Source organism: Pundamilia nyererei, unplaced genomic scaffold (assembly GCF_000239375.1).
Source record: "Pundamilia nyererei isolate P.nyererei 1_Seehausen unplaced genomic scaffold, PunNye1.0 scaffold00286, whole genome shotgun sequence".
NCBI classification, from domain to species: Eukaryota; Metazoa; Chordata; class Actinopteri; order Cichliformes; family Cichlidae; genus Pundamilia; species Pundamilia nyererei.
Genome location: NW_005187687.1, coordinates 614104 through 629136, shown reverse-complemented (window position 1 = coordinate 629136; position 15033 = coordinate 614104). Strand labels below are relative to the sequence as shown.

At 41.8% G+C, this 15033-nt stretch overlaps 1 protein-coding gene across 1 annotated transcript in view; it reads right to left on the bottom strand.

Annotated features, from left to right (window-relative positions):
• Positions 1–14193, bottom strand: part of ubl3a (ubiquitin-like 3a) — a 35529-nt gene extending 21336 nt beyond the window's left edge. Inside the window, exon 1 of the mRNA XM_005750770.1 lies at positions 13441–14193. Within this exon, the coding sequence (XP_005750827.1) occupies positions 13441–13467 (27 nt within the window). The 5' untranslated portion in view covers positions 13468–14193. The remainder of the gene's footprint in view (positions 1–13440) is intronic.
• Positions 14194–15033: the final 840 nt, after the last annotated feature.

Here is a 15033-nt window from a genome sequence, read left to right as displayed (position 1 = left end):
CCACACACACACACACACACACACACACACACACACACACACACACACACACACACACACACACACACACACACACACACACTCACGCAGACTTGATGATTGCTGGTGATGGCACTAAAGTAGGGACATCCTGTCCTTTACCTCATTCGTCCTACCATTTGCTCAGCCTGCTCACGCCTCCTCCTCTCTTTGTCCTTTGCTTCCATCACACAGTGTCTCACCAATGTGACTTCCTCCCGTGTGCTTTCCCCTGCCTATTGCTATGTAAAAAACCCTGGAGACATGTAAAGCATCCCCATGCTGCTCTTCCCCTCCCTACCTCCCAAGAGAGCTGCATGCTCTGATGTGACCTCTGCCTTCCCCTGTCTCCTCTTCATCCTCCCTACTGTGTCAGCCCCCCTATCTCCCAAGAGGTGTGCAGTCCAGGTAGTCAATTTGTCAACTTTCAGGTTTCCCCCGCCCCCAAAGAACAAGCTTTCCCCTGTACTACATCAGTGCCTCTATAATTAATTGATCACATGCATTTTCAGAATCATAGCCAGCAATTAATTAAGAAAAGAGGGCAATCCCTCCCCTGTTAATCGCTTCTAGAGTGTGAAAATTTGGAGGATTAAGTGAACAAAATAAAAGGAAATGGCCATCAACAGATTTATTGGCATTCCTCCTTGCAAAAATCTTTTTGGCGGTATTTGCAGGCAGCAGATTAATGCAAATCAGTCTTGTCTTGAAATTAAAAGTGCATGTTTATGAAGTAAAGGCTTAGCGGGAGTGTTAAAGACCAACTGATATAACATGTGAGGGGGGGACAACAGAGTCGAGAGTAGAAACGGCCCAGAGACAGCAGTTATATCCACGACACTGCATTTTCTTTTCTCCTTCAGAAACAAGCACTGCCCTGTAGTCACGACTCACGTGATGCCGAGTGTGTGTAGAGGAGAAACTGTGTGTCTGTGTGGATGTGTCTGTGTGGATGCCTGTGTATGTGTGTGGGTCTGTGTGTTGGAGGGGAAGAGAGGGAGGCACACACAAAGACATAGCTGGCAAGCTAAAATGCCCTCTGTGCAGGAATTCACCAGATGGTACTGGACAGAAACCAGGGCTATGACACACACACACACACACACACACACACACACACACACACACACACACACACACACACACACACACACACTACATTATCTGAGCCTATTTGAGAATGAGAATTAAAGAAAGTTATTAAATTCTGACACAAGATTATGCAGTAAGAAACCAAAGAATTATTAAAATGAGCCTAAAGCAAAATTTAACTTGAGGTCATCCGGCTGTCTGCAATTAAAAACAGACTATTAGGCAATCACAATATTAACAATGCAACTAGCACTAAGCCTCATAAAGCGAGACAACAGACAGAGGATTGCAAGATTAGGCACATTAGAGATTTCACCATACCATACAATCCTGTATAACATAATGCAATCTAATGAAATGGCCTTACAACAAATCAATGGCTCTGCAATGAATGTTATCTCCATGACGCTCATTTGCTGTTTGGGGAAATATCTACATTTATGTCTTGTTTCATTTCTTGAGAAGGGCCGTGGTGTTGTTGTGTTAAATAACACTGCATCGGATGTTACAATAGCTCACCGGGTTGAGAAGGGGGGCCCAGAGGCCATAAGGCTATTGCAGAGGCGTCTCTTCCCCGGCTCTGTCTCCCAGCTTTCCTCGCCACTCTCAAATGCCCTGTCATAATAAAGACTAAAAGTCCCCCCCCTTCCCGCCCATTAACATGATGCATTTACTTGCATCACCCACACAATAGCCTAAACGTTCCAAACTTCCAAAAACCTCAACAGAAATCTCCTACAACTTCAATTAAGTGATAATAAAAAATGTATTAGTTATCTGATCAAAACAAACATAAATTTAGCACGTCTTTGTGTCTGCAGAATATAAGACATGCACCGGCAGTTTTCATCATTGTTTATTTATTTTTTCATTGTTCTGGTTAAGGCTTTTAGCCTCCGATTATGCTCGTTTGTACACAACAGGAAAAAGGAAGCCTCTGTGGGGAGACAGTGGAGGCAAGCAGTTACACAAGCAACAACAGGAAGGCACAGGATAGCGACAGAGGGGGGAGGGGATTCATGAGGTTTCATATTGTTCCAATACGATACAGACGCCCGAGTGAGGTTAAGGGATGTTGTGCTGCTTCTGTAATGTAAGCAGAATTGAGATGATGGCACACACGTGTCACAATAAAGGAATCTGCGTCACACATAACCACCTGAGATGACAGAAGTGGCTGAAGATGCAGAAGTTTGGTTAACCATTTCAGAACGAAGCACAGCACGCTTTCACAAACAAGGGTGCTTTTTATACAATGCTGTGACCTTTAGATTAAAAATTAAACAGGATTACTGTGCCTCTCAGCCTTAATGGTTCGTCTGAGCTTTAAACTCCACTGTACCAACATCAGCTGACTGAGGAGTCTGTGCTAAATGAAAGCCAGCTAAACTTAGCTGAAATGTGCCAGCTTTATATATACAGACACACACAAGCATCTGAGCTTCCAAATGCCACTAGCCTCAAACACTAATTTAGGGCCCACTGACTGGTTCTGTAACTGTATATCTGGCACACGGGAGCCACTTCACAGAGATGTGTAATTAGCCTAAATCATGGTTGATATCTGATGTCTTCTATGTAAGTCAAAGTTCTGCCATTTCCCCCCGACATAAACGGTTGTTCCTTATTACCAGAAACTGAGAAAAACAGTTCAAAAGCCTTCAGTCACGTCAGTTCAAGGTCTAATGCTTCATTGCTGCTAGCTAGTTTAGATAAGAACACACACACACACACATACACACACACACACACAAGTGTGCACACACAAAAGCCCTGCCAGGATCATTAGAGATCTTCATCGAGCGCTCCATAGCATCTAACATGCAATGACAAATTTGTGCAAGACACCATGAAGGCCAAACATACCCTCTCTCTATTCCCCATATCAACCAGCATGCATGCACACAAACACACACGCACTCTCCCTTTTTAACTCTATGACCTCTGCCTCTTGATTCCTCATTGCCCATTTCCACCACCTGTGTCTATGTGAATATATTAAAACCAGAAAGACAGGAGAAAGACTCTGATTATGTTACTCTTTAATTTGACATCATTACAACCCAAAACGAGCCAAAAACACACCCTGCCAATTTTCTGTTACATCCTGTTCGGCATAAGCTTGACATTACTTCAGTATTAAGAACACATCCCGTACACAAACACACAGGAGTTTCTTAGTAGGCTCGGTGCGAGGACTCACACAGCAAACTGAAGTTGCACAGAGGGGATTTTCAGCGGCTGAGGCAAAAAAAAAAAAGCCGGAATGCTGGTGTGACCGTTCTCAAAGTGGCAAAACGGAAATAAAGTTGGATTCGATTCTGGCCAAATATTTTCTTCTAGCTACAGCCGCTCAATTTTTTCTTTCCTGTGTTTATAATCACACAAATATCATGTTCTGAAACTCTTCTGAGCTTAGGATTTTCAAATAACATAACAAAGTGACTGTTTAATAAATGAATCAATTATCAAACAATCACAGCAGCAGAAACGCTTACAGAAACTATTATCAGCTGTTGCCTCTTCTAGCTATGATACAATTAAGACAAGTCAAAGCATGGCATGGTGCTCATCATCTGATGATTGCAGACAATAAACATGATATCATCTCCTTTTCAGAGAAAGCCATTACCTTATCATTAACTGTGCTATATGTAACTATCTAACCCTGTTCTCTACCTACCAGCAGACTGACCATGTCACTGTTGTGCCAGATCTCGGTGTTTTTCAGAAGCTGGTGATGGGATGGGTCTGCTCTACAGGGGATACCCTACAACCTGGAGGACCACTCTAACCAGCACCTCTACGACACCGTGAACTAGGTGACTGCCAAACAGCCACTACAGCTGCAGTAAAAGATGATGATGCTGAAGTCCACATCTAAACTCACAGCTAATCATGAGACCTAAATCTGTTGGGTGAATCGTAACTCATATCTTGGATCTTGGTCATACCACATAAAATCATCTTCATCCTCATAATCATGATGTGGCTAAACTGCCCTCCCCAAGCTGCTTCTGAATGACACTAGGCTGGGTTGATTTAAAAAAAAGAACAAGAAGCTGTGTCAGACTTTTTACATTTTGAAAACACAGAGAGGAAAATCTATGACTGACAACCACAACGGAGTACAAGTCTGGTTTCAAAGACATGTGTTTGATGACCTGAGGTCAGCGGATCCTTTTGGAACATCCAGTCAATGAGGCTTAACCTTTGGATGACTGCTCCATGGCTCACACCTCCCCTGTTTGGGGCCCAAAGAGTTTCAACGCTGACCCTCTAATTCTCTCGGTACGTGCTGTCTGTCTGAGTGCTCTGGCACAGGGTGTCTGAATATCAGGACAGATTTAAGCACTGATGTAGAAACGGCAGCCTGTCCAGAAATGTATGAGAAAGAGGGCTATTTGGTTCATGCCCGGTTGTATTCAATTCAATTTATTGTCATCACACAAAGCCGAACCAGTGCAATGAAATTTGCAGCATCGATCAGGGCAGCACAACGACACGACAAGTGCACAGATCGAGACCTTCGCTGGCTCAAATAGAAGGAAGATCAATACAATGTTCTCCATAGAATTACCATACGATAACATGCATGCGAGTATAGGGTAAGATAAACAGCAGATTAACGAGTTTATTAGTAACCTGTTATTACTGATAAAGTGGCAGAGCATGGCAGTCTCTGATCCAGTCATTGTGTTGTTCCATAACATGAACAGCGCAGACACACACATATACATAGAGCCTGTCCTGGCACAGCGAAGCTTTAATATAAATGTCCCCTCAGCTGGAAATTGTTTCCAGCGTAGCTGAAAGACCGCTTTTATTGAGCTAGTTAAACACCCCCACCCCATCCCCCTTTTCTCCTACACACAACCAGCACACACGCTCCCTCTTTATACTCGACATAATACTTCTAAAGAAACACAAGGTATTTTTCTGCATTTGTAAGCCTTTTTTTAGATTTACTTAAATTATACACCGAAAAAACAACAGTGTCACAGTTTTAAGTAAAGTCCTCATCGTGTAATGTCGTTTGAATGACATTAAATATAAAGCATGACATCATAAGAGGACCCAAAAGTCTGCAAATGTAGTTAATGCCTGGTGTAAACCTGAAATAAATGCATTACTCATTTAGAATGAACATGTTTGTGCAGAATTTTCATCAGCGGGGGGGGGGGTGGGGAAATACAAAAGCGTCCAGTTTGCATTAATGATTCACATTAGTTCACATTGCCGGTTGGGGAAAAAAATGACAATGAGCAGCATATTTAATGACGCTATTATACCCCCTTTGCACAAGTGCCTCGGGTGGTTGAGAAAACGATATAAATGAACAAAAGGTTTTCACTCGGTCTCCTTTTGGAAAACAAGACTTTCTATGTAAAGGACATTATAATGAGCTTTTGTTAGACTGCTCATCTTCCTTTTCACGTCTAACTCTGTGGCCCTTTCTCAACTCGTGTTTCTCTTCCTCTTTTCATCTTCTTAATTCAGCCGGCTGAAGCATGAATTTAATTCCTTTAGTATTAGGTGGCAGCTCAGCTTCTCCTTATCTCTCTTTTACAGTTAAGCTGCTGTTTTCTTAGACGTTAACTTAAAATACATTGTGGTCCTGTCTTTGATTATATTTCTGGGTTTATGGCGATTTAAAACAGATGAAGAACAGTGTTGGGATTGTGCATTTGGGTGTTTTTCTGCCAGAGATATATTTGCGCCATCATGGGATGGGCCTTTAGCTACGTCAAGTTGGGAGATTTACAATTTACAGGAAACATAATTGAATGTATTGGTGACATTTGCGTGATTATAGACTCACAGTGTCTTTTTGTATGGCTAGCCAGTGACATAAGGCGTTAAATGATACAGTGCCAGCAGCACAGGAACAGCATCATTACATGCAAACAGCGGCTTTTTGAAGCCAGTCCAGTTTGTCCTGGGATCTGGAGCAAAAGTGAGCTGGTGTGGGTGTTACTCCACCGGCAACACCAACAGCAAATACGTCACATTTAACAGCAAGAAGAGGTTGTGCGTTCGCTGCTTCCTTCATGCACATATGCACATGCTCACATTTGTCAAAAAATAAACATGCACATCGACATTAAAAGCAGCTGCAAGCGCACGGGGATTCATTTGTTGAGTGTGCGAGCGCTTGTGTACGACTTACATTCATACCCCCTCATTTAAGTCATGCTTGGACTGAACCATTTGGCACAAAAGCCTAAGAGTGTCCTCGGGTTACTTTTGTCCTGAGGTGTTTTGTGTCCAGCATCTACTACTAAGAACATTTCTGTTTTGGAAGAGCTCAATGCCAAGAAATCACAGTTGTCACATCACTATTATTGCTCCAAGGACACAAACATTTACAACTACAACCTGAATTTTATACAGTTTTGTATTTTCAATTGAGTGTAGTTATAGCCGTTTAAATTCACTTTAGCTTTTGTCATTTAAAAATGTTCTGTTTTAGTTTCAGTGTTAGTTAGTAACTGCATGCAACAGCTGCCTGTCTACTATTAAGACTATTAAGAGGATCAGAATCAGACGAGTAGACCAGTTTCATCTTGAATTACCAGCCCCCACTCGCCCCCAAAATGATGAAGCAGTTCAACGCATTCCTCAGCCTGTGCAAAGCCATACCTGCCAACACCAACTGCTGAAAAGGGGAGGGTTTTCTAACGTAATAAGTGCTTATCCCAACACAAGCACAATCTGTCTTTTTCCTTGTAATTCCTTGGGGTGACTTAAACAACTATTCCCTCTTTTAATAAAATCTGTGCCAATCCTGAATTCAAAAATAGGAAAAAAAAAACTTTAACTTTATTATAAGGATCCAAACGAGGAAGTAACACTTTATTTATACTCCACAGTATTTGATTGTGGAGTTAATGTTTAAAAGCACCTGTAACAGCACAGAGGCTGAAGGGAAACCTAAATTCTGCAGAAAACAAATTGATCATCATTATTGATGTTTACTGTTTTTGCTTTGGGGAACTTAAATATCAATGAGATTGCTTTTTTATAAGTGGAGTTTTTTTTATTCTTCCACAGCTGCTCCATATGTTACTCATTCTTCAACCATAATGTTTTACTTTGGTTTGGAGCAGCCAAGAAAAAAGAAACAAAAAAGCAGGTTAATCATCAACTGTATATAAAAGATGGCCCCCAGCTTCCAGGTCAGAAAAGTCTGCATTCTTTCCAAAGGCCAGTCCTTTTTTATGTTCAGTTTGTCAATTATTTTCCCACAGGGAGAATAACAGTTTATAAAGGATGGCATGGAAAAGGATGGGTGGGCAATGTCCAACAACTGCAGGTCCTCTAGGTGTCACTTGAGGCTGGCTCCAAAAGACACCCAATCCCCAAAATGAATAACTTAACAGCATTAGAAAGCATGGTTATGGCCTGGTCCAAAAACAGTTTGAACCTTTATGGACAGTCTATGGACAAGTCAACTCCCTGGATAAATTCAGGGCATGGCTAAATTGTTTTGACAGGTATCCCAATAATGGCACCGGATTAGTGTCTGCTAGGCTTCATCCACATCCTTCCAGTAACTAAACTGGACCTGTTCACTCTGTGTGTGTGCTGTTGGAGCATTTTTAAAGTACTATCTGTCTAATTTTCTTCCTTGTTTTCTACTACAGACCAGCCTATACGTTTGTGCTATAATTTTGGTGACTGATATTCAGTATTTATTAGTCTGTCCCTTACCACTAATTAGCTGATATGTGCAAATCTGCACTGGACAGTTACAGTTTATCAATGCAGCTTGCTAACCAAAGCTTGTCACCTTTATCACTCCACCCATAAGATAACGTCCGGCGTCAACCCCCCTCCCCAAAAAAAAACAAAAACAAAAAAGAACAAGGCGTCCCCCAAAGCACTAAGGTTAGATTTCAAAATGCAGAGTTAGAAGTCAGTGATCATGTTATTGATGCTACATCCATCTTTTATACTGCATACTGCATGCAAGTCCATCAGTGCATCATTTACGTACAGTCTATGGTTGAGCTGAATGTAAACACGGTGTTCACTTACAGCACTACACTAACTCTCCAAGCACGATACCATACATGTATAGAAGAAAACTTGCAGCTTCTTAAAAGGTTATGTTCATGAGGTTCTAAAAATTCATATTTTTTAAATTAACAAGGACAACACTGCTTAATAGAACAACACGTCAAAGGAAACAGACAAGCTGGGAGAAAGAGATCAGGGAGAACTAACAAGTACGTAGCACTACATATTTGCAGCACATTCACAGGATGCACATGCCCAGACACAGGCCACAATGAAGAACATGCAGGCAAACGTAAGCAAAAAACAGTTACATAACCAATCGATAGATGACAGCTTCTCAGTTGGACTTCCTGTTGGTGTTGTTGACATGCATCAATGCAATTAAATTACCTCTATACAGAGGACTGCTGGGGATATACATTGACAAGAGCTTTTCTAATATCATTAACTGTAAATACAGCTTTGAAGAGCGATACAGTCCATTTTGCAGCGACAAAGCATCCCCTCACAAATTAACTATAAATACAGCCACACAGTCCACAAACAGATCATAAAAAACTTGACAACTCTTTTTCTTTTTCTAATCCCATCAATCAAAATATCGGCTAAATGTATTTGGCTCATTTATGTTTGTTAAAATATTTATATATATTTTAGCTGCTGTATCTATTCGAATCTCCTGACCGGCTTGAAATTAATAGGAATCAGGCACACAGCTCCTGCACCTTCAGAACTACCATTAGAACTTTCCATGGCTCTGCGAGGCCTGCATGTGACGATGCCAGAGTCAATATGTCAACTGCTGCACGGGGGCAAGATGACGTAATCCTGATCTGTGACTCAAGACCGGCAGTACATGGCATTGGTAGCACACACATATCCAACGACATGCTTTCTCCAACTGGCGCTGTCAGGCTTCAGTCATGTTCTCGCTCCCTCTGAAAGTGTCAATCAAAGCCTTGTTAGCATCTCCAGCCTGAAGCTGACAACGCCTGCGGATCTGTCACTGTGGCATACGTGCTGAGCTAAGCTCTAGCTGGAATCAGAACATCAGAACCGGTAGTGTTGTTTTCTGCAGCAAGGATTCCCCACCCATTGTTTCTTTCATTCCTCATCTGCCACCGACACACAGTGGCCTCTGACCCTGACCTTTGACTTCTTTTGTGTGTGTGCGTGCGTGTGTGTGTGTGTGTACCCAAACAAGTCACTGCGCTGTTTTCGAAACCACACACAGAGTAGATTTATCCAGTCCTAATACCACTAAACAAATCTGATATACAGCATTTCTTTTGCTTTAAATATAGTCACAGTGGCGCAATCAAAACAACTGGATCGACAATAAGGATTTAGCCATGAATCAATTAATCAAGTCATCATAAGTCAATAGACAGAACAAAGAAAAAAATTAACAATAAGTGGGAAAAAAAGTCTGTTTTAAGTTGAGATTTGCTCAATGACATCCACACACTGCTGTACCAACTTTAATGTCTCCATCAAACCACATCAGCAGCATTTCCAGGCAAAAGACAGAAGACTTCATTGACTTAATAACAGTAATTATTGACTAGGAGCTCACACTGATATTGTTGTTTTTTTTGTTTGTTTGTTTCAATGATCAAGTTGTAATGAAGCTAGGTCCTCCACGCCAAAACGAGCCAGTTTGGGTGGTTTGGCATTTAATAAGAATGCCTCCCGGGTGGGCGGCTTCCTCAGAATGCTTTCTGGGAACGCCCAGCTGGGAGGAAACCCAGGGGAAGACTCAGGAGGAACCGGAAAATGCTGCTTAGCCTACTGCCACCTCAGTCCAACTCCCGAGAGTTAGAACTGTACTGTACCACCTGGTTTGTTTTGAGTCAGAGCTGCGATCACCTCCTCCAACACAAATTAACATGTTCTCGCCAGTCCACAAATGATAGGGTGTCTGAATACTACACTCGTTGTGTATGAGTGAGTATGTGTGATCACAGTCTTTATTTCTTCATATCATCTCATAGCAGGATCGCATGTGTTCCTGTAGTAGTAACCTCGTCCAACCGGGAAGAAGGACCAAACAGTTAAATTCATTTAAAATTTGCCGGAGCAGTTGATACAAAACTGTGTCGATCAAACAGCTAATTCCTAAATGACTGCTTATTTGATAAAATAGCTGGAAAATGTCCGCAAGTTCTTAAGGACCAAGTGGATGATTTCAAAAAGCTGCATTTTTGCTTTAAAATAGCAGCTAGCTAAATGGCTAATTCGCTGACTTGTGGAAGCACCCTTCACTGACCCAGTCACCAAAACTCCTCTGTATCACTGACAAAAATCTGAGATGTGTCGATATGATTAAGAGGTCTGCAAACAGGTTAAACCAAAACTTGCTGTTGTTAATGGTTTAAAACAAGCATTAGCATACAAATGCTGCTGTTTCATGGACTGTTACAAGTCTATGTAAGCTGAAGCTCCCCGTCTTGCCTGTTAAGCTGGGACATATCGAAAGCAGCGATGTCTGAAATTCACTCTGTTCTGTGGGCCTTTCACTCTCATCTGTGGCGTATTCATTCAGCTGGGCTTATCTGAAAAAGGGCGCTGCTATCTTCTCCTCTTCCCGCTACTCTCTCCGTCTCTCGTCTCGTCTTGTTGCCACAACACATACCTGCAGTGCACAAAGACCTATCCTTCTACATACTTTCACGCAGACACACACCCAGACTCAGATTCAAGCGTCTCACTGTTGCCATGGGCACTATTTCAACCCTGTCAGCACTTCTAAGATCTGCCCGGAGAGAGGCAATTTGCCCCTCTTCCCATGCTTCGCAGTCTTTCTATCTACCCATCCTCCCCTCCTCCTGCTCCTGCTCCTCCTCCTCTTCTTCTTCTTCTTCTCCCATTCGAAGATGGAAAAAAAATCCCATCCTCCATTCTCGAGAGGCATGACTATTGCTTCTCCTATTCTTTCTGTCAGATTCATTCACCCTCAGTGTTTGGCACCAGCAATCTCCTCTCCTCCTACTCTCACTCCCACTCTATACAGCCTTTATGAGGCTGTGTGTATACACTTGCTTCTTCCTCAGGCTGAGTGAACATTGAGGTGGGGGGCTTGGGGAGAATGTGCATCTGCTGCTGATTTCAGCCACACAGGATCAGCTAAGTGCTGAGAGCTGAGATTTTCCCCCCAAATTTCCGTGGGGAACACAAGGGGCCAGTTTGATGTATCGACTGAGCCACACCACAAAAGGGAAGATTAGAAAACCTGAAGTGTCTTACTCATGTGGCGAATCTGACCTTTATGTTTCTTCTGCAGGCATTTTAATAGCGTAAGCCTGGAGCAGGCATAAAAAAAAAAACGATTTAAAAAAAGGGGGAAAGGATTACTACTTTGGAGAAGTGAAAAGAATATTATTACTCTACCTCTTAAGAAATGAACTTTATGGCCGGCACTGCCGATAAATGATGTAATAATAATGTGATACTTCCCCAACGGGGGAAATTCTCAGAGAACAAATCAGGCAGAGCCATAAACCAGCTGGCAGGGATTCACTGAGTTGCTTGAAGACAATTTAGCAGGAGGCTTGTGGCTCAAAACCAAAGTTCACTGGCTGAACGATGCTCTTGTGCTACCATAAAAAAAATTAAAATAATAATATCCACACCCACAGCCAAGGTGACATAATATTTTAGTATTCAGCTTCCAGTACTTCACAGGTCAAAAGATGAAAGATCCGGCTCATAATTATGTCTGTAATCTGTGAGAATATCTCGCCATTAGCTACACTTTGAGATGCTCTAACACACATATACACAGTGGACGTCTCATTTACTTCCTCAGAGCATTATCCAAATATCCCGACAACATTATGGACCTGCAGCTAAGGGGATCAGCTGAACTTGGACAGGCCGGAGCAGGGCCACAGCTGGGATAGCTGATCTCCTGGAGGGGCCATATTACACGGTTTATCCTTTCTATACATAGACCTGTAAGTATTCTTAGTGCCACCACACGCTGGCAGCAAAGATAACAGCCATAAAACTGTCATGCCCCCGGGAAGGGAAGCATTACGTCAAAGACCCAAACCCAGCTAAATGCACTTTGTGATGCTTTTAATTTGTGACAGTGGGGAGACAGGAAGCTGACGTAAATCCTTATGAGGAGAGCTCATAATACACATGACAGCCAGTAAGCTAGTGTAAAACAAGTTAAGATGTCATAGTGACTGAAAGAGTTGCCTGCTGATGACCACTTTTTACTGCCTTTGTTTTAAGGTCTACATCAGTAGGTGTGACATGTCGCTGTATGACGCTGATTTTATAAACTCCAGGGTGCTTTCAGGCTTTCTGCGATGGTACAAGGCTCCAATCTGATAAAGGCATGAGGAACAGATCTGAGCGGGAAGTATCATCAAACTGGGAAATGCAGAGTAATCGCAATACGATAAATCACAGCAACATAATTAAAAGTATGTGTTCCCACAGGATCGTGCTGCTGGTTATTGCAGTTTCTGCTCATGTTTTACAAATGTTTGTGCATGCACTGCCTTCTTTTTTCATGTGTTTGTGTGTGTTTTAAAATGTACTGATCTTTTTAAACTTCATCTAACGTTTCCAGGATGCCATTGTCTTCCACGGCTCCCTCTGCAGCGTGAAGATGAATTTCTAAACCCTTGTAACTTTCTTGAGTAATGCATGTGCAATTAACTCAACTTTTCTTTAGCCTCAGGATTTACGAAAGGGTGCCGACCAGAGCTCAAGTGGAGCAAATGATCGGTCCAGCAGTTTGCAATCTAAATATGTTCAATTCAGGTCTGAGGTTCTGATTTCTTCCAAAAGCTGGACCCAGGTAATGTTAAGCTTTGTGTCATGATCAAAACTGCCTGTTAACCTCCACAATCAACTTCTTTCTTCACATTTCCTAACTTTTTAAGTTCTCTGTGGATGCAACTGCCTCACCACAGCAAGATAATATGATGCATAAAAATGAAGGTACACTTGATGATGGATTGTAAATGGAGTATAAAGCTTCCAGAGCTTGCTAAAGGAGCTTCACACTTAGTCAATGGCAGCCTAAAACTTTTTACAACATGTACTTTTAAACAGTCAGCAAGAAGAAAAGAAAAAAGTTAAACTTCCACATTTTATTTCCAGAGAACCTCTGGAGACCCAAATTTGATCAGCCATAAAGGGTCACACATACAGCTGAATTAATAAAAGCAGAAGTAGCGGTCGTGGGCAAGACACACTCAGACGCGTCTGCTTTCAAGTCCAAAGCCTGAGGAAATGAATGGGTGTGAATGTTAAAACAGCGGAGGAGCTGACAGGCATTTCTCTTACCATGTCCGCTGGGGTGCTGCCCGTCATCGTGAAGCTTCTCCCGGTACTCGGAGGTGTTCAAACGCACATACACACACTCACAATCTCCCTCGCAGGGCAGATGCCAATATTCCTTCTCTTTTTTTCTTCCTTTTTCTCGCACTTGTAAAAAAGCTCCCCGCAGCTCTGACAAACGCGTCCTTGTGGTGGAAATATTTTTTTTATTCCCGGCGACTCGCTCTTTCTATCTCTGTCTGTCTTTCTTTTTTTTCCCCACAGTCACAACACTGAGGTAGCCGAGACGTGTGAAAATGCCTCTTCCTCTCTATTGCACAATCATTTCGTTAATTTCTCTCCCTCACAAATCACTGATTTGGGGAAATATACTTAAGATTAGAGGGGCAAACTGTCGACCCGAGGGCCTCCTTTGACCCTCAAACATCAACAATATCCCGATTCAGAAAAAACAGAGGTGCCTGCGACATGCGAAAAAACCAATACTGCTGGCACATCCGGACGCGGACCTTGTTCTCTCGGGGTGGAAAAAGAACAAAAAAACATCCGCAAGGTTAACGGCTGCCGTCCTCTGATAAACTCGGACACGTCCGCCGGTCGGCGTGAAAAGGCGAAACGGTGATATGAGCCGGTCCTGCTCTTTAAAACGCGGGTATGACCGCTGTTAGGGTTTCAGACGGCACTGCTGCACCTTTAGGACCCGTTCAGCTGTCATTCCGCTGCCTCGAGTCAGAGTAAAGCTAGCCAACGATTCAGAACTTCCGTGTGGGTTTTCAAAATAAAAGAATGTAACCGCTTAAAGGCTTTTTGTGTGAAAGTTTTTCTTTGAAAAAATTGGGGAAAAAATAATGTACAAATCATGACATTAGTCTAGCATGCTGGGGTTTCTATCTGTCTATCTATCTATTTATCTAGCTATCATTTCTTTTTTTTTCATATCATAGAACTTCCCACTTAAATTATGATTCTCAAACATTATGTGGTTGTCTCCTCCCACTAAAGTAAGTAATAATATTAATAAATATAAAACACATTAATTCATGAACAATAATAAAAAATAAATAAAAGTATCTTATCTATCCATCACTACTAATCCTATTTTCTATTATTATAGTATATTATACTATTGTTTTAGTTGTTCACTGGTAATTTGTCTGATTACTCAGGAAAACTACTCATGTAAGCTGCACAGCTATTTTATTGAAGAACATCTATACAACAGCCTATTAAACATTCATCAAATATTTCATTATCCTTAATGAGCTGTGACAGTGCACCGTGACCTGAAAATCCCAAATGAAAAATTATCTTACTTGTAGGGCACAAGTGGCCTCATGTTATCATTCGTAGTTATTCTATTCATCTGATTTCTTTGACCAGTCTATTGCTGGGCCAACGCAAAGACACAGTCACACTCACCTGTGGCCAATTTACCTGACCCATGCATGTCTTTGGACTGTGGTAAAAAACAGTTTTCCACATGCATGTGCAACCTCCTCACGGACTGGTGGATTTGAACCCAGACCTTATTATTATTATTATTATTATTATTATTATTATTATTATTATTATTATTATTATTATTATTATTATTATTAT